This window comes from Leucoraja erinacea, chromosome 5 (genome assembly GCF_028641065.1).
Source record: "Leucoraja erinacea ecotype New England chromosome 5, Leri_hhj_1, whole genome shotgun sequence".
NCBI classification, from domain to species: domain Eukaryota; kingdom Metazoa; phylum Chordata; class Chondrichthyes; order Rajiformes; family Rajidae; genus Leucoraja; species Leucoraja erinaceus.
Window position 1 is genome coordinate 30,403,359 of NC_073381.1, and position 20,584 is coordinate 30,423,942.

General features: G+C 43.3%; 1 protein-coding gene across 1 annotated transcript in view; it reads left to right on the forward strand.

Moving 5' to 3' along the window:
- greb1 (growth regulating estrogen receptor binding 1) overlaps window positions 1-20,584 on the forward strand; it is a 207,486-nt gene that overhangs the window by 152,040 nt on the left and 34,862 nt on the right. The window contains exons 20-23 of the mRNA XM_055635321.1: window positions 451-566; window positions 4,517-4,716; window positions 5,073-5,177; window positions 5,300-5,898. Of these exons, the coding sequence (XP_055491296.1) occupies window positions 451-566; window positions 4,517-4,716; window positions 5,073-5,177; window positions 5,300-5,898 (1,020 nt within the window). The remainder of the gene's footprint in view (window positions 1-450; window positions 567-4,516; window positions 4,717-5,072; window positions 5,178-5,299; window positions 5,899-20,584) is intronic.

Sequence of the window (20,584 nt, forward strand, 5' to 3'; positions counted from 1 at the left end):
AGTATTATGAGTCCAAAATACAGGGTTATATGGAAGAAATAAGAAACCATATTGATTTGAGTTAACATTTCCAAAGAAGTAGTCTTGAAATGCTGGACAGTGACTTTCTTCAATCATGTTATCTTCTAGTTTATAAATATCGATTTATGCCTTGTCATGTGACAGATTGGTAGCTTGATCTTAATATCAACCAGTTATATATTCAGTAAAGCTTTGGTGAATAAACGACATTCCTCCAACTTGTTATCAGCAGTTCCAAACAGATAGAAAGTTGTGGTAAATGCAAATGACTAAATAAGTGCTTCTCAACACCCTTTACTCTGATATGTCATTTGATTTATGGACTGAAGGCGTTTGTTTGGCAGATCAGTTTGCTTTGTTGATTTGTTTTGCTTAGTAAATGTTGATTTACACTACCATTTGATTACAGCATGTCTATTGTTTTAAAAGGGCTGGCACAGGATAGAAGATCCTGATTGGGCACCTCAAACCTACTTGGATCTCGAAGACCTACCATGCATACTTATCCTGTCTGGCACCGATCATTATGGAGAATCTTTTCCAAGGTAGGCAAAAAGGATTTGGAAAATGGAAAAAATAAGGATTTTTATTGCTTTTGTCCCAGCTGAAATTTATCAGCAAAGTAACAAAGGGAAATGATGAATAAAGTATTTTCTCTGGTATTATGGATTATGTATTTGACCAGATATCTTTCAAGAAAAGAAGATTCTGTTTCAAGCAGAATTTTCTATTGTGATAGAGACTGAGTGATGCTGACTGGAGATGTTTTTTTGTCATGCTAAGAGTGCCCAGTTTGTGGATTTTAGCTGTTTCCTCTGCTTCAATCAAAAATACCTCAAAGCAGACAAGCATTAATTGGAAAAAAATAAAGATATATTCTGACTAATCACATTATCCCAAATGATATTTGCATAGGTGATAAAAAATATTGGGATTTGCTAGGATTTCTACATGGAATTCTTGGAGATTCTTTCCAAAGTAGTTGCAATATCTTAAATACATAAAATGTTTGTTGCAGTTCGAAAAAGTTATCTAAATACCTGAAATAATTTGCAACAAGGAAGGGGAAGATCTATCATATACATTTTAGAGGTTTGATGCAATTGCTCGCTATGCCGCTTCAGAGAGTAGTTAAGGATAGGCAACACCATAGCAAGGGACAAAGAAGGGACTCGACCCGAAATGTCACCCATTCCTTCTCTCCAGAGATGCTGTCTGTCCTGCTGAGTTGCCCCAGCATTTTGTGTCTACCTTCAATTTAAACCAGCATCTGCTGTTCTTTCCTACACCATCGGAAAGGATGCTGGAAGGATGATCCACGATCATTAAATTACTAATCCAGAGGAATAAATACAAATGTCACCATAGCAGCTGTGGATTTTAAACACTATTGATCTGTATTTGTGGAAGCAAAAAGCCATTCATAACGATAACTACAAAACAATTGGATGATTGTAAAAACTGATCTACAGCTATAGAGTTGTAAATCTGTAAAGTTTACCAGTTCTGGCCTCGGTGTGGATGACACTTAAACAGTCTAGTTAATTCAAGGACAGAGTGTAATTGGGTGCTAAATGCAGGCCTAGTCACTGACTCCCAGATCCTTTCATGTTAAAGAGCATTAAGTCCTGTCCCACTTTTTCGGCGACTGCAGGTGTCATTCACTGACGTATCAGGGTCGCCGAAAGATTTTGAACATTTCAAAATCCAGCGGCGACAAAAAAAATGTTGCGACACTTGAGGAAACACCGTGCGTCAATATTTTCGGTGACCTGATACGTCGTCAGTCAATGATGCCGGCAGTCGCTGAAAAAATCAGCAAGTGGCACATGCCCTTAACTCTACTCACTGTGCTTCAATTTCAGTGTCCACAAGTATATTTTGACTCACAAAAATCTTGCATACAATTGTGTAAGAAGGAACTTAAACCGGTTTAAACCGAAGATATACACAAAATGCTGCAGTAACTCAACGGAACAGGCAGCATCACTGGAGAGAAGGAATGGGCGACGTTTCGGGTCGAGTCCTTTTGGTCAGATTTTTCTGAAGAAGGGTCTCGACCCGAAATGTCACACATTCCGTCTCTCCAGAGATGCTGCCTGGCCTGCTGAGATACTCCAGCATTTTATGTCGACCTTGCATACAATTGCACGCTTCTCTTGCATGTAATTGACTTTTTAACTCAACCGTATCATAGTCTGCTATAATTCTCATATTCTCTATGACATGAGAAATTCTCTATGAGAATTAATATGAAAAAATGGGGAATTATAGAGCAGTTAACCTGACTTTGGTGGTGGGAAAGATGCTGGAGTCAATTATTAAAGAGGTAATAATGGGGCATTTGGATAGCAGTAAAAGGATTAGTCCAAGTCAACATGAATTTATGAAAGGGAAATCATGCTCGACTAATCTTCTAGAATTTTTTGAGGATGTGACAAGTAAAATGGATGAAGGGGAGCCAGTGGATGTAGTGTAACTAGACTTTCCGAAAGCCGTTGATAAGGTCCCGCGGGAGACTGGTGACTAAAATTAGAGCACATGGTATTGGGGGTAGGGTGTTGACGGATAGAAAATTGGTTGGCAGACCGGAAGCAAAGAGTAGGAGTGAACGGGTCCTTTTCAGAATGGCAGGCAGTGGCGAGTGGAGTGCCACAAATCTCAGTGTTGGGACCGCAACTATTTACCATATATATATTAATGATTTGGAAGAGGGAATTAGGAGCAACACTAGCAAGTTTGCAGATGACACAAAGCTGGGTGGCAGTGTGAACTGTGAAGAGGATGTTAGGAGATTGCAGAGTGACCTGGTCAGGTTGAGTGAGTGGGCAGATGCGTGGCCGATGCAGTATAATATAGATAAATGTGAGGTTATCCACTTTGGTGGCAAAAACAAGGGGGCAGATTATTATCTCAATTGGGTTAGGTTAGATAAGGGGGATGTACAGCGAGACCTGGGTGTCCTTGTACTGGAAGTTGGTGTGCAGGTACAGCAGGCAGTGAAGAAAGCTAATGGAATGTTGGCCTACATAACAGGAGGATTTCAGTATAGGAGTAGAGAGGTTCTTCTGCAGTTGTATAGGGCTCTGGTAAGACCACATTTGGAGTATTGTGTACAGTTTTGGTCTCCTAATTTGAGGAAGGGCCTCCTTGTGATTGAGGCAGTGCAGCGTAGGTTCACAAGATTGATCCCTGGGATGGCGGGACTGTCATATGAGGAAAGATTAAAAAGACTAGGCTTGTATTCACTGGAGTTTAGAAGGATGAGGGGACACATTATAGAAACATATAAAAGGACTGGACAAGCTAGGAAAAATGTTGGGCGAGTCCAGACCCAGGGGCCACAGTCTCAGAATAAAGGGGAGGCCATTTAAGACTGAGGTGAGAAAAAACTTTTTCACCCAGAGAGTTGTGAATTTGTGGAATTCCCTGTCACAGAGGGCAGTGGAGGCCAAATCACTGGATGGATTTAAGAGAGAGTTAGATAGAGCTCTAGGGGCTAGTGGAATCAAGGGACATGGGGAGAAGGCAGGCACGGGTTATTGATTGGGGATGATCAGCCATGATCACAATGAATGGTGGCGCTGGCTCGAAGGGCTGAATGGCCTCCTCCTGCACCTATTTTCTATGTTTCCATGTTTCTATGTTTCTCCTCCTCCCCCCTCCCCTACAGTCTGTTACCTGTAAATGTGTACAAACAAGATTTGCCCTTTGGCATCCTTATTTTCTTTGTAGTTAAGCTTCATTTGTCCTATATTCTTTTCTTTGCTACATGTTCACTTCCTTCTGGAGGAGTCTGTTACCTGTAAATGTGTAAAACAAGATTTGTTCTTGCTTAACATATCCCTATCCACTTTAGTATGCAGAGTTAATCCATCAGCAAGAGATTGGACACTTCATTATAATATTTAAACAGGGCTCCAAATATTCATTTGAGTAGTTGATTTGATTTTAATGTTGTGGCCCAGGTTTCCAAGAGGTTTTGAATTTAGTGTCTGCCACGGCGGAAACAGTGCACATATGCACCATTTTGACACATTTTCACTTTAATATGACTATTTAAAATATTTAAGAGTGGTGATCACAAATTGATTCAGTTAGCATCAACTCCAAATTATGATTAATAAGCAGTTTATTGGCCGATGACGGATTCCAACATAATATTTTGTAAGCCAGTGTCAATGATGGTGGAGACGTTGACTGCACAGTCTAATTTGTGCTGGTTTATTTGCAACCTTTTCCAGCGCTTGCCCAAATTGCACTGAATAAGCCTCACCATGAATCAGTGCACATTAAAGACAATGATTATCTTGGTCATTTCTCACATTGGCATATGTTAATAATGATTTGCTCCCCGCTGCCATTTCCCTTAAAGTTTTGGATGAATCTTGTCTTCTGGCAGGTTACAGATTTTTTATACAATAAGTAATCTGTCAATTCTGTTTTATGTTGAAGTAAATTGATTAATTTGAATGTTTGCTTGCCTTTATCACAGATCTGCAAAATACTATGACTTGCGTTTAATAAATTCAACTTGTCTTTTGCGAACGGCTCTGGAACAAGAACTGGGTCTGGCTGCTTGTTATATAGTGCCTGATGCCTCTGGGCAAACAGGTACAATGAATGATCTCTCTGAGAGTGACCTAGACAAGCCAGGCAGCACTAATGATGATGAAGAGAGTGTTGCAAATGAAGGCAAGTTGCACTGAAACATACAAGTGACTAAATGCTCTGCTTTTTTTTAGATGAGTGGATTCATTTCTGAATAGGGTAAGGCAGTCCTGGAGATTGTTATTATTTTTTAAACAACCATAACGTGGGATTGAGCAGGAAACCCCTGCCTTGATCCTTGGTCTGTGCTGAGTTTAAGCATTTGATGCACAGGATTGGCTGTAATGTACCACAGGTTTGATGCCATGTACGTCCCATTGGCTATGCTCAGAAATGGCAATTGCTACATTGAAGGGGATAGCAAGGATTGCAAGTATCTATTGGACTGAAATATTAGATGGGCTTTCAATGTGATTTTTCTTTTGTTGCTTTTATTTTAGCGCCAACAGTTGGAGACTCGATTAAAAAAAATGGCATTAAGCGACAACGTTCCTATTCTAATCACTCGGCTTCATCCAAATCACCGAAAGCTTCAAGTAGGAAAAGTAATGGAATTTTGACATTTCTTTTTCAATGTGTAATGGACCAAAACATGAATTATTCAAAAGTTACTATTTTTCATCTGATGTAAACTAATCCCTTTATTTTTTTTCTATGCCAAAATTAGGCATGATCGGCGACAATGATCCTTTCTCGGTCTCTGGAGCTGAAGACTCTGCAAAAAATCCATTGAATGTTGAATCAGTTAATGTTGAGGACAGTACTCTAGTCAGAGAGATGTCAAAGCCAAGAGCAGACAACACTGGGAAGATGTCTATCCATGAGACTAAACATTTGGAAAAACATAGAATTAATTTAGATCAAATTAACACCAACAACAAAAGTGCAAGGAGAACTTCAAAGACTATTTCTTCAAACGCTTCCTTTACTCGGACTCCAATTATAGGGCAGATGTCATCGCAGTGCCCAAAGACAAAAGGAGCAAGTCAGCCACCAACTGTGTTTCTCCCAAAATTGGTCCATGAGATAGTTACTAAAGTGGATAGTGCTGGAGTGGCCAAATTATCATCTTTCCTCCCTCACCATTCTGTTCAGTGGGTTACCTCCTTTCATCCTTCGTTGGCTAAGATGATGACTTCCACCGAACAATCCCTGTACTATCGCCAGTGGACAATAGCTAAGCAAAACCATATGGATTTGAACAAGACGCAGACTAGAACCGAGGTCTTTCATCCCCGCAGACTTCTTTTGAGTGGTCCACCACAGGTGAGGTGAAAAGAGTGGATAGCAGTAGATTGTGAATATTGTATGACTATTGTCTTAGAATGTCAATTGCGATGCGGATTTAAAAAAAAAAAGACAAATCCACTCAATATGCATCTGTATTCAGAAGATGTCCCTGTTCAGTTTGCCCACAGAATCCACTGGCAGATCTCTCTGGTGTGCCTCAGACCAGGCTTCTGTCTCCTGATTCTGTCCAGCGTAGACCCTATCGTCACTTGTGTGGTCAACCTGTTTTGCGTATCCCTGCTATTGGCTGATTTTATCGTGAAACTACTTTTGCTGTCAGAAAGGGAAATTGCAGCTGTAAAAGTTTGGAGAGTACAGATTGGGCAACAATAGTAACAGCAATGTATAGGACACAAATATTTGGGGATTGAATTTTTATGTTAAAACCACATCGGAATTGGCTGATAAATATTTTCCTCAACAAATGGGATGCGAATGGTGGGATAAAGGTTAACTTACAAATATTACAGGATCAAATCAAGGAAGCAGAAGAGAGGCTGCCGGGTATCTGTGAACCAGCTGCAAAATGTGTTAAGGGCCTGTCCCACGAGCATGCGACTGCATGCGGCAAGCGCGACCAACCCGGAAGCGGGGGGCCACACGGAGGTCGAGTGATCCCCGTACAAGGCCGGTCCCACCAGCATGCGACTGCATGCGGCGAGCGCGACCAAACCGGAAGCGGAGGCCACACGGAGGTCGAGTGATCCCGTACGAGTTGACGTGAAGTTTGAGCGAAGTCCGCGGGAAGTTTGCGCTAGGCGTACGCCGTCAAGACGCTGTGCACACCCGTCGAGGCGGTGCGTACGGTCATAATGCGGTTGCGGGCCGGCAGGCCATTGCAGTGCAGAATCTTTGGACAGTGTCAGTTTTTCGGAGCCCCGTGCGATGTCGGGACCAGCCCCGCACAACTCCATAGTGGGACCGAAGTGGGACCGGCCCCGCGAGGCCGTACGGCTCAAGCGACCACGATAGGTCGCGCTTGCCGCATGCAGTCGCATGCTCATGGGACAGACCCTTTACTGTCTGCTGTGGAGGAAGTGGTTGTGGATTAGAATTGCATCTTTCTCATAAATCAACGCTGGAAAAAGGCTGTAGAACCAAACAAAGGCAGGAAAAGTAACACTGATTACTCTATCCCTTCTTCCTGGGATGTCTAGAGCAGTGGTTCCCAACCTTTTTTAGCTCATGGCCCTCTTGGGATCTTTTAATTTTTCTGTGGCCCCCCCTGACATTGTTAGCGGAAAAAAAGTACTTCAATATTATACCTTCCATAAAAATATCAGTGTCTATTAATTGCACATATATTCTCTTTTATTCTATTCCACAAACATCAAAAATATTTTGTGGGTTCAATAAAACAACCATTCATAATCATACATCAAAAATATTTTAACTACATAGGTTTAAATTTATTAGAACTTAAATTTAGGAGGCAACAGGGTGGTAGCTCTGTGGCCCCCTTCATTGAGCTGGTGGCCCCCTAAATCCCCAAAAGTTTCTGTGGCCTCCCTGAAATTTGCCATGGCCATATGGCCCCAGGTTGGTAATCACTGGTCTAGAGCATCGACACATTGTTCTATTCAGTAACCCTTTGGTTGTGCATTGTCTAAACTGCTGACCCCTATCACCACCTGCCACAGCCAGAGTATCGTTCTAGCTTAAACACACCAGCAGCAGAAGGAAGAAGGAGGAGTGGTCTGTGCAGCGTAACCTGCTACTACCCCACCAAAGTCAAAGTGAAAGGTATTTTTAGAAAACATGAGACTTTGGATTCCTTGGTAATTGTTAATAAACTACAGTTGTATGAGCATTGTGCCTGCAGGGCAGCTCCCTGCAGTATTTCTGTGCAGCAGACTCCCACTTCAAGTACAAACTTCAAGTCTGACCATATGTCCCTGCTTTTAATTCCTGCATATGCCCCCCTCAGGAAACTGCTCCTACGATCACAAAGACCATCATAACTTGGCCTGATGGTGCCTCTCAGCAGCTGCAGGACTGGGATGTGTTTGAACACCAGGACCTGGAGGTGTTCACAGACAGTGTATTATGTTACATTAAAAACTGCATGGACACTGTCACAGTGGACAAACGCATCCGGGTCTACCCCAACCAGAAGCCCTGGATGACCCGGGAGGTCCAGCGGCTGTTAAAAGAGAGGAACACCGCTTTTAGGCCTGGCGATAGGGCTTTATACAGCACGGCCCGAGCTAACCTGAAGAGAGGCATCAGAGAGGCCAAATCAGACTACAGGAGGAAGATAGAGGACCACCTAGACAGTGACAACAGCAGGCAGGTGTGGCAGGGGATCCAGTATCTCACCAACTACAAGACCAACCTTGGAGCTGTTGAAGGTGACGCCTCGTTTGCAGAGGAGCTGAACCTATTCTTTGCTCGCTTTGAAGTGGAGCCACCAGAGACAGCCACATCACACCACATGGTCCACAGCAGCTTAACCCTCAAAATAGAGCAGCATGAGGTGAGGCGCACGCTGCGGGCCATCAATCCGAGGAAGGTTGCTGGACCCGACGGCGTCTCTGGACGCGTGCTGAAAGACTGCGCAGACCAGCTGGCTGGAGTCTTTACGAGGAATTTCAACCAGTCTCTGGCCCAGTCCACTGTCCCACCCCGTCTGAAGTCCCCTTGCCCAAAAAACCCCACATTTCCAGCCTCAACGACTAACGGCCAGTCGCACTCACACCAGTGGTGATGAAGTGCTTTGAAAAACTGGCCCGGGGTCACATCACATCACTTCTGCCCCGAAGCTTTGACCCCCACCAGTTTGCATATAGAGCGAACAGATCCACAGAGGACGCTGTAGCCACAGCCCTCCATGCTGCACTGTCCCACCTGGAGCAGCGGGGGAGCTACGTGCGGATGCTCGTTGTAGACTACAGCTCTGCTTTTAACACCATCCTTCCCCACAAACTGGTGGACAAACTGGGGGACCTGGGACTTCCACACTCCACCTGCATGGGGTCGCAGCCAGAGAGTCAGAGTGGGCCATCACACATCCACGGCCCTCAGCCTCAGTACCGGCTCTCCACAGGGCTGCGTGCTGAGCCCCCTGCTTTACACCATCTACACATATGACTGCACCCCCGCCCACCACAGTAACACCATTGTCAAATTCGCGGATGACACCACGGTGGTGAGGCTCATCTCTGGAGGGGATGAGTACGCCTACAGGGATGAGGTGGAGCAGCTGACAGTGTGGTGTGGAGAGAATAACCTGCTCCTCAACACCTCAAAGACCAAGGAGCTCATAATTGACTACAGGAAGAAGAAAACGGACATTACACCATTAATCATCAGAGGGGACTGTGTGGAGGGGGTGGCGGATTTCCGCTTCCTGGGAATCCACATTGAGGAGGACCGACATGGAGCATGAACACCTCTGCGCTGCTGAAAAAGGTCCAGCAGAGACTGCACTTCCTGTTTGAACTGTTGCTGTCAGGCAGACGGTACAGATCAATGAGGACAAGGACAAACAGACTCAAAAACAGTTTTTATCCCACAGCAATAACTACACTTAATGTAGCCACCAAATGAGCGCAGGTGCGCTACATACTAAAGGGATTGTGAAATCGACAGAAGAATGTATGGTTGTGTGTTTATGCTTGGTTTATTCATGTTATTTATTTTAGTTGTTTTATTTCAGATATTTCTCTTTTACGTATCGTTAGCTTTTAGATAATGTGTGAATGGTGCACTGACTGGTTGGCATTTTTAATTTCGTTGCACATGTTTACATGTTATAATGACAATAAAGAACCTATGTACTATATACTAAACTGAAACTGGTTGGTAACGATATCTCGGAGCACATGATTGCAATTCTGCTGGCAGTAGTAAATAAATGAGATGGGGGTCTTCATTCCAGTTTTCATTTGAAGCAGATTAGTGTTAGATTTGGTTTCTGTGGAATTATCAGGATTTCAGGGTTTTATTAAACGTCATTCCACCAGAGCACGTAACTTCTGAACCCACTTTTGTGGCAATGTCTGGAAGTGATCTGCAACTGCAGTAGGTTCCTTTCTCTGGAACATTTTACCAAAAGCCATGATTTTGGCAATTAACATCAGACATTAGACCAGCTAGACATAAACACTTCGAATACAGACTACTGCAAGTCGTTAAATGGAGTGTTTTCAGTATTTTACCGCCTTGTCACAATAAACGAACAAAGCTTTTCTTGTCTAGTCTGTGTGACTCACCAAAGGACAAGTGAGTGGTGATGCTCTGGTTCTCCCACAGAAGTGATGCTCTTGTCCTATATGTGAAAGGCCAGGGGTATGAGATGTGATGTCAAAACTTTGTTGATTTGCTGCAGTGTATTTAATGAATAATGTGCATGGCAATCATGTTTTTGATATATTTTTAAGATGGTGAGCTCAATGGAATTAAGCTTTTACAAAATAGTAGGTCCACTCAGCCAAACAAGTGGAGGAAATGTCATTATATTCCAGATCTGACACATGATGGAAAAGGTTAGGTGATACATTGCCTCAAATCTGTCCAGTTAATTTCCTTGTCACAAATGAGCACTGCCTGCATGCCCGTATTACCCCATAACTAGAGTATTGGTGGTGGGGACTTCATTGAAGGTTAACATAGAAACATAGAAAATAGGTGCAGGAGTAGGCCATTTGGCCCTTCGAGCCTGCACCGCCATTCAATATGATCATAGCTGATCATCCAACTCGGTATCCTGTACCTGCTTTCTCTCCATACCCCCTGATCCCTTTAGCCACAAGGGCCACATCTAACTCCCTCTTAAATATAGCCAATGAACTGGCCCCAACTACATTCTGTGGCAGAAAATTCCAGAGATTCACCACTCTCTGTGTAAAAAATGTTTTTCTCATCTCAGTCCTAAAAGATTTCCCCTTTATCCTTAAACAGTGACCCCTTATTCTGGACTTCCCCAACATCGGGAACAATCTTCCTGTATCTAGCCTGTCCAACCCCTTAAGAATTAGCTATTGACGTTAAGCTATTGAATACCTTGAATGTCAAATGTATATGATGAGGCTTTCTCATTTGTGTCGTCTATGAAAACCCTACAAAGATTACTTTCACGAGAGAGGTACTCATTAACATCGAACATACAGTACCACTAAACATCGTTCCGGATTTCTCTCACTCACTGGATTATTTGGACATACTCGTCGGTGGGGCTAGTGCTGTATCCAAGAGACAGAGGTGGACCCGTGTGAAGCGCTCTGGAGCACTCACCCGACTCTGGCGACAAGGATCACTCACACCACTCTGGAGAATATTCCTGGCAAACGTACATTGTTTCAATAACAAAGTGGACGAACTGCAACTCCTGCGCCGGACAAACAAGGACGTCTCTCGAGCCGCTGCCCTGTGTTTCACCGAGACCTGGCTTTGTGAGTCGACCCCGGACAGCGCGCTGCAACTGGCTGGCTTCCAACTTCACACAGCGGATCGCGAAGTGGAGGCAGCGGGGAAATCAAGAGGCGATGGAATATGCTTCTATACCAACCAGGACTGGTGCAGCGACATCACGGTACTGTCAAACTTCCGCTCTCACAACCTAGTGCCCCTCTTTATAAACTGCAAACCCTTCTACTTTCCGAGGGAATTTAACTCCTTTATTCTCGCTGGAGTTTACATCCCCCACCAAGCCTGCGTACGTGAGGCACAAACGCAACTCGCTGACCAGGTAATGAGGGTAGAGAGTGACTTCCTGGATTCCATGGTCATTGTTTTGGGGAACTTTAACAAAGCTAACCTCAGCCGTGACCTTCCAAAATACAGACTTCATGTTACCTGCCCCACCAGAGGGGAGAGAACACTCGATCACTGTTATACGGCAATCAAGAACGCATATCGCTCTGTTCCCCGGGTGGGTCTGGGTCGCTCTGTCCAGTTCACCTTATTTCGACCTACAGGCAGAAACTAAAAGCTGCTAGGCCTGTGGTCAGAACAATGAAAAGGTGGACAAGCGAGGGCATTGAGAACCTACAATCCTGCTACGACTGCACGGATTGGAATGTGTTCAGGGAAGCAAACACAAGCCTCGATGAGTATACGGACACGGTATCATCATATGTCAGCTTTTGTGAGGACAGTTGCACTCCAACTAAGACCCAGACCTGATTCAACAACAACAAGCCCTGGTTTACTGCGGAACTCAGACAGCTCCGACAGTCTAAAGAGGAAGCCTACAGGAGCGGGGATGCAGACCTCTACAGGCAGGCAAAGCACAAGCTGAAAAGAGGAATCAGAGCTGCCAAGGAAAGGTACTCTGAGAAGTTGAGGAGCAAGTTCTCAGGTAGTGACTCTTCTTCAGTTTGGAAGGGCTTGAAAGAAATCACCAGCTACAAGAGGAAAGCCCTCCGTTCTTTGGACAATCGTCAGCTGACCAACAACCTGAATGAGTTTTACTGCAGGTTTGACAAGCAAAAACGTAACCCTGGTACCCCCTCCCCCTCTCCCCAACAAACACAGCCAGACCACAGTCTGCAAAGACTGGACCCTTCTACACCCACTCCTCCCCATTCACCACTTCACACCTACTTAAACCATATAACAATTACAGCACGGAAACAGGCCAACTCGGCACTTCTAGTCCGTGCTGAACACTTACTCTCACCTAGCCCCATCTACCCGCACTCGGACCATAACCCTCCATTCCTTTCCCGTCCATATACCTATCCAATTTATTTTTAAATGATAAAATCGAACCTGCCACCACCACTTCCACTGGAAGCTCATTCCACACTCTCTGAGTAAAGAAAGTCCCGCCTCATGTTACCCCTAAACATTTGTCCCTTAATTCTCAAATCATGCCCTCTTGTTTGAATCTTCCCTACTCTCAATGGAAAAAGCTTATCCACGTCAACTCTGTCAATCCCTCTCATGATTTTAAAGACCTCTATCAAATCCCCCTTTAACCTTTTGCGCTCCAAAGCAAAACTCCAGCCTGAAAAGACTGGACCCTTTCCCATCCACCCCTCTCCAATCATCACTTCACACCCAATTACCCATCCCCTCTGTGCTGTACAACATCACTTCTCCATCATCAACAATAAAAATAGAGGAGGTGGAGAAGCTGTTCAGAAGACAGAAAAGCCGGAAATCTCCAGGTCCGGACAATGTTTCCCCCTCTACTCGCAAGCACTGTACTGAACAACTGGCATCGGTCTACACAGGCATTTTCAACCAGTCCCTGCAAACCTGTACTGTCCCTGCCTACTTCAAAGTCTGCTGTCCCTGTACCCAAAAAGGCAAGGATTATTGGTCTTAATGACTACAGGCCTGTTGCACTGACCCTTGAAAGGTTTGTGCTGGCCAAGCTGAAAAATATCATAAACTCCCCTGCTGGACCCTCTCCCGTTTGCATATTGGGCCAATAGATCTGTGGATGACACAGTCAACCTGGGCCTGACCCGCGGAGTTACTCCAGTTTTTTGTGTCTATCTTCGGTATGAACCAGTATCTGCAGTGCCAGGCTGGGCAAAATGACTCGCCGATTAGGTTGCCTGGCGGCACTTTGGGTGGTCATTGGCACCCGGACAACTGCTAATTTCGAGCCCTGGTGTAGGTACATCACAACAAAACACCTTACTTCTTGACATACTGGCCGTATCTTTCCAGAGGTCTGACAAGTCTTCCTGCCCTAGTCTTTATGATGGCGTTTCTTTCAGAAATGTCTTTCTTTTCAGTGTGTACATTCTGTGCATCGCTTCTCTTGTGTCACTTTATTTTTGTTTAGTTTTCTCTGTGTTCTGAGTTTCACGAGTTGCATCTTTTTCTGGTGATGCATGTTGTGTTGGTTTTTCCTGGGTCAGCTGAGGTTGCAAAGGTGTCTCAGTCTTCTCCACGTCTGGTGGTTTCTCTGGAGTTATGTGTGTGGGTAGTTCACCGGTCTTCTTCAGATCCACTCGATTACGTCGGATTAGAAGTCCTGACTCATATGATCTCTCATCCAGTCGCTTCTGAACTGTTGCTCTCTGCCATTTGGTATCTCCTAGTTTATAAGGTTTGAGTCTTATGACATCACCTTCTTCCAGGATTGGCAGATCCTTGGCATGTTAGTTGTATATCTTTGACTGGTTTCTTTCATCTTTTTCCTCTCTTCCGTGAGTAACTCAGCACCACGTGGTTTGAGGAGATTTGATGTAGTTGGAAGTGTCGTTCTTGTTCTTCTTCCATGTAGTCTTTGTGCAGGACTACTGTTCACTCCTTGCGCAGGGTTGTTGCGCAATTTCAGTATTGCCAAGTATGCTTCTGTCTTGGAATGAGTGGTTTTCTTCAGTACTCGCTTAGCTGCCTTGACTGCCAATTCCACCTTACCGTTAGCTTGGCTATGTCTTGGAGAATTTGTGTGGTGATCAAATTCCCATTTCCTGGCAAATTTGGTGAACTCCTCTGATGAGAACTGTGTCCCGTTGTCGCTTACCACAGTGCTGGGAATTCCGTATCTTGCGAAGTGGTTCTTGAGTTTCACAATGACTGTCCAGCTGCTCAGGTCGTACAGTCTGTCTATTTCCCTGAAATTAGATAGATAGTCAACTGTGACTAAATAATGCTTTCCCTCAAGTCCGAACATATCGGTTCCCACTTTCTCCCATGGGCGATCTGGGAAGTCATTAGGGCATCAGAATTTATTTCTGATTCTGTTGTTCCTACACCTGCAGGCTTCACAGTTTGAAATGAACTGCTTCACATCGGAGTTCATTCCGGGCCTGAAAATGCATTCCCTAGCATGTCTGAAGGTTCCTTCTACTCCTAGGTGAGAGGACGGAGGGTCTCCTTCAGGAGACACTCCTACCCATAGGGATTACAACTCTCTATAGGTAGCAATGCTACAAAATTTTGAAATTTTAAAATCAAGTCTGAAATTTATCCCATCAGATAAAGCATAAAAATAAGTTTAATTTGACACCTAATTCACTTTCATATCTTCAGTATTAAAGAAGTTATGGCCATTTTCATACTTGGAAATTAGCATCTTGTTCCCTATTGCATTTCATTTGGCTTAACATAAAAGCTGTGATCGAGGACAGTCAAATGCCCATATCTTTCTTAAAAATTAAGAGAAATGAATGAAATTTTCAGTTATTATAGATTGAAGCATTCTGAAACAAATATAAAACATCTTACTTGGATGACCTGAAATTAAAGCATATAATTAGTTAAATACCTAATTGTAGTTAATTACAAAATTGACTGTTGTGACGGAAATAGTAATAAACACCCAGACTGCCTTGAAAATTCAAAAATGTGATATTCTCAAGATCAGAACTTTAATATTATTTTATAATATGCTGTAAATCCGTAACAGATAGGTAAATAAATTACAATTTCTAGCAAAAGACCAAGTCTTTATGGAGAAGATCAGTTGCTAGCTGGTACATTGGCATATCATAATCAGTAGCATCATCATACTCCTCAGATTATAACCAATAGGCAACTCTGTACACCTTGTTTTTCCTCAACTTTTCAATTTTGGCATTGTAAACTACACGTTTTTGCTCTTCAAACCACACATGACATGCCTTTCTGCCCACTACTTTCCCATTAACAATGTCCTGTAGATTCCATTTCTTAAGAAAAGGTATTTTTTTTACGTAGCCTAAGTATCCAAATAACAAACTAATCCCATTCCACAAGAAGTCAAAATATAACATGATTTTTAAATCTCACTGTCATGAATTTATATCCCAGATGGAAGGAATTTAATGTTTAATTCCCATAAATTAATCTAGAAACATCCGCTCAAAATATAATCAAATTATTGTTTTTTGCACAAAACATGTGACTCAAACTGTTATGAATATTTAGTTTAAAAATAATGATCATGCAGAGAGAGAATAACATAAAATATAGACAATTTAGACGGCTAATCTCCAAAAAAAATGGGCATTTTAATCATCTTGCTTCTGTAACATGATCGATTGGAACGTTGCATTTGTGGTGAATTTGAACCCTATATCGGCAGGAAAAACACTGTTGCCCAAATCACATTTTCGCTTATAGAGGATTGATTAAAGTCATCCCAAGAAGCAAGTTTATATGTAAAATAGACGACTTACTCCGTGTTTTGTCCGGTACTTGAGATCCGTCACGTTGTAGGCGTTGACGGTGTTAGAAGTTGCTTTTTATTTTAATATAATTATTAAATTCTCGCGATTTAAAAAAAAAAAAATTGGGAATGGAAGTCGGACCGATTTTTCTTCAGCAGCTAGCAGCCCGAGGAAATACGCCTCGGACAGGCAGTAGAAAACTGGATTTTAATGGTCAGCTGTTCAGCCAGGATAGGTGCCGTTGTCAACAGCCCCTTGATCTTTGACATTACCATGTCATGTTCTGATGACCATTCCCACTCTACTTCCTTGTGGGTCAATCTCCTCAAAGGCTCGAATGTGACCGACAACATTGGCAGGAATCTTGCCAAGTAGTTTACACTGCCTTATAATCTGTGGATTTCTGTTGGATTGGTCGGGTTGGGCATCTCAAGGATAGCTTGGATCTTCTTCAGATCCGGTTTCAGGCCACGACCTGTAACTATATGTCCTAGAAATGTGATACAAGTAGTTTTCACTTGTGGCCGACCTCTTATGGTTCAGCTTGATGCCTTTGGCTCTGCATCGCTGAAGAAGTTCTTGCAGTCTTGCATCATGATTCCTTTCTGCATCTTCTCTGGTGTCCCCTACTTCGATTAGGATGATGTCATCTACAACACATTCCACTCCCTTTAATCCTTCTAGAGCTTGTTGCAGCTTCTTCTGGAAGATCTGTGCACTTACTTTCAGTCCAAATAGCAACCTCTTCCAGCGATATCTTCCAAAAGGGGTGTTCATGGTTGTTAGGAAACTGCTTTCCTCATCTAGTTCACAGTGGAGGAATTTGGAGAAAATCTTCGCCTTGGACAGGGAATACGTCCTCCATGACTGGTAGTCCGTGGATCTCCCTTTTGAGGACTTTGTCGAGGGTCTAGGATCTATGCAGAACATCAACTCTGTGCGGTCCTTTTTCTCTGTAGCGGCCAGCCTGCTGCACCACTCAGTTGGTTCTTTGACTTTAGTCAAGGTGTCCTGCTTGACCAGCTTCATGAGGCCATTCTTGACATTCCCTTTCATGGCTACAGGCACCGGCTTTGCAGGACACTGGTGGGGTCACACCCTCTGTCTGCGTTACCAACTTGACCTTGCTTGGTAGTCTCCCCGGTTTTTTGTCATCAAACACATCATTGTAGCTCTTGAGTAATGAGTCAGCCTCGCTAACAGCATTCAGGCTTTTGAAATTCTAGTAATGAACAGTGATTAGTTTCATCTGTTGTGCAGCTTTGGCGTTCAGGAGCGGTGTGAGCCAGCCTTCCTCTATCACTATGAAGTGAACACGGTACTTGGTGTTCATTTTGTTCCGGAATATGACTTTAGTCCAAACTTTCACCAGCAGGTTGGATCCATTGTACATCTTTAAAATGATTTTCCCTTGTCTGATGTCCTCTTTGTTGGGTACAAGATCCTTGGGAATCACATTAACACTGGCACCAGAGTCAATCTGAAACTTGATTGCTGCTGTGCCGACCTGCATCTCAGCGAATAAGCCTGAAGAGGAAGTGACCTCAATGCAACTCACAGACCCTGTGTCGGAAATGGACGTTGTGTCAGTTGTCTCCACGACTTTGTGGAGACCCCATTTCTGCATGCTCCCCTTCCTCTGCTTGCAGCAGCAGGCAAAGTGGTTTTGTCATTCGCATCTGTTGCAGTCCTTCCCATTCGCTGGGCATTTCTCCTCCCTGCACTTGTGTGTCCTCGCACAGAACTTGCACATGACTGGTCCCTGATTCTTCCTCACAAAGGAAAATCAACCATCTTTTCCCTCGGTTGGAATCGTTCCACCTTGTGTATTGTCGGCTCTTTGCCAATGACCTGCATTCTTGTCGCTGTTACCTCCGAGGATCTACATATGTCCACAGTCTCATGCAGTGTCAGATTCCTCTTCTGAAGGAGTGCCTTCCTAGTTGACTGGTCTGCAATACCAATGACGATGCGATCTTGAATGAGGCTTTCATTCAGGCAATCGCAGAAGTTGCATGTTTTAGCAAGCTCCTTCAGCGCTCTGCAACATACGATTTAATGCTTTCTGGTCTCATTTATTGAAAATTAATCTTTCGTCTTTCATTCGTCTCTCCTATGATGATGGTAGACATCTTGTCGATGATGAGTTTCACATCCGTCTCATCTGCTACATTCTCGCTGGGTGATGGCACTCCGGCGTCGGGAGAATCCTCCACAAAGACTTGTGATTTAACAAGCATTATTGTATTTCGTCTTTGGAACTCTGTCCAAATCTAATTCTAAACTAAATCCTTGATAAATTATTTCTAAATTGAAGGTATTGAAATGTTCTTTATCACTTGATCTGTCATTTCTGGATTAGTTCTGACTCCCCATTCAAAACTCGGTACAGGTTGGCAGCTTTCCAGTCCTCTTTCACACAGTATAAGTGCATTGCTTTGAAAGTGCATTACTTTCATCATTCAACAACTGGATCAACTCATCAGTTCCTGGCATTTTGTCAACTCTTACCTAACAAATGTACATAAAGCAATTTTTCTCAGGTCCTTCAGAGAGCTCTCTTTTTTCAGAAAAAACATGGTATTAATAGTTATCTGATGTAAGATAGAAGCTGCATGATTTGATCATGCAGGACATGCAGTTGTAACAAACATATTTCTTCATTATTTTGAACAGAAACCCCATAATTTAAAAATAAAAGGTATAATATAACAGAGAGAGGAATTTGGTGCGACAAATATAGATAATGGATAATCAGTGGTAGCAATTTCTATCTTTTGATTCTAAACTTGGTTGAAGAGATTTGACTCCATGCCGTCTTCATGTTAATAATTATCACTTCATTCATTCATTCATTGTGGCTTGTTTTATTGTGGGCTCATTGTGTCAAATCTGACTAGATTTGTGATGTACACTCCAACTTGGAGTGCCAGTTCAAAAAGGATATGTGTCTCATGTACATATTGTAATTTGTTTGACAGAAATGGATGTTGGCAATTGTATCTATGAAGTAAAAACTAAATGTGATGGCTTGAGAGTTATTCATTGAATAATGTAACTATATTTGACCAGACTGGAAACCCGACAGGAGAGAAAAAACATTTTTGACACATTTAGCTGTGATCTAAAACTGTGACAGTAATGGGTTTTTTTGGCAAGCAGCATCATTTATTTTGTACCGCCATAGAATTAATCAATCTTTTTATAAATTATAAATATCTGGTTTAATAGTTTTGTATCTCAGTGTAATCCTTTACGTCCACAGTTCATGCAGCCAGCACTGCAAATCTGAGTATCAGTTGAGTATTTAGTATCTTTTAATTTAGTTTTGTCACCTATTCTCCCCCAGCCAATCATCCTCGCAATACATTCTCACACATCAATCTTTTCCCATCCTCCAGTTCACTTCCCCAAACCTCGATCTGACAGACCAACTCCTACCTGCCTTGTCTGTGTCTCCTGTGACCCCAGTACAATTCTTGTAATTCTCTGCCATATCACTGCATTCAAAAGGAAGAGTGCAGGGACCACTTAATAACCCCAAGACTCCTTGGGCCTCTGCCATCACTGTATTGTTGTGTAGCAAAGCCCATAATCTCATCATTGGCTACAGCATGAGCAATAGCTGCTCCAGGGAAAGTGGGTCCTGCCCCTTCCATTCCAAGTAAGGCACACAGTTGCATATCTCTGGGGGCTTAGCTGTTGCTCCATCTGATTTTATGCCATCTTATGAAAGGGAAGTGAAGATCAACAGTGCACATGAAGGATAACAGTGCACATGAAGAACAGTAGAAACAAAGAACTGCAGATGCTGGTTTACAAATAAAGTCACAACGTTGGGCCACAGGGAAGGTGAGGGGAATGCTTAAAATGGTTAACAACCAGGAGATCCGTGAAGCCTACTCTCAATTTCTCTGCCAATGCCGCATCTGTTCCCCAGCAGAGGCTTCTCTTTCTAGGACATCCAAGATGTCTTTCTTTCATAAGCGTGTTTCCCTCTCTGCTGCCATAGGTGGAGCTCAACCCCATTTTCCCTATGATCCATAAATCAGCCCCCACACCCCAACCGCACCAGAACCAAGATAGAGTTCCCTTATACACACCTTTCACCCCCACCAACCTCGGCATCCAACGCATCACACCCCCAACATTTCCACTGCCTCCAGCATGATCCCACACTAGTCATCTCTTCCCCTCGCCGCCCCTTTCTGCCTTCTGCAGAGACCAGAGATTGCTTCCTCCACAACTCATTGGTTCACTCATCCCTTCTCGCCTAAACCACCCCATTCCCATGCATTGTCCCCTGCAACCACAAGAGATGTAATACCTGTCCCTATACCACCTCCATCACATCCATCTAGGGACCACTATATTCTTTCCAGGTGAGACAAGACAGAGGATCATCTGCATATCTTGTAATCTCATCTACTGCATCCGGCATTCACGATGTGGCCTCCTTTACATCGCTGAGACCAAGTGTAGACTCGATGACCTTTTTGCTTAAACATCACTTATCCATCTTCTCCAGAGATGCTGCTTTATGTACAGAGGTATCCAGTACTTTAGGTATTTTATTATTTGTGTAAATTGGTCAATGTGCTCAG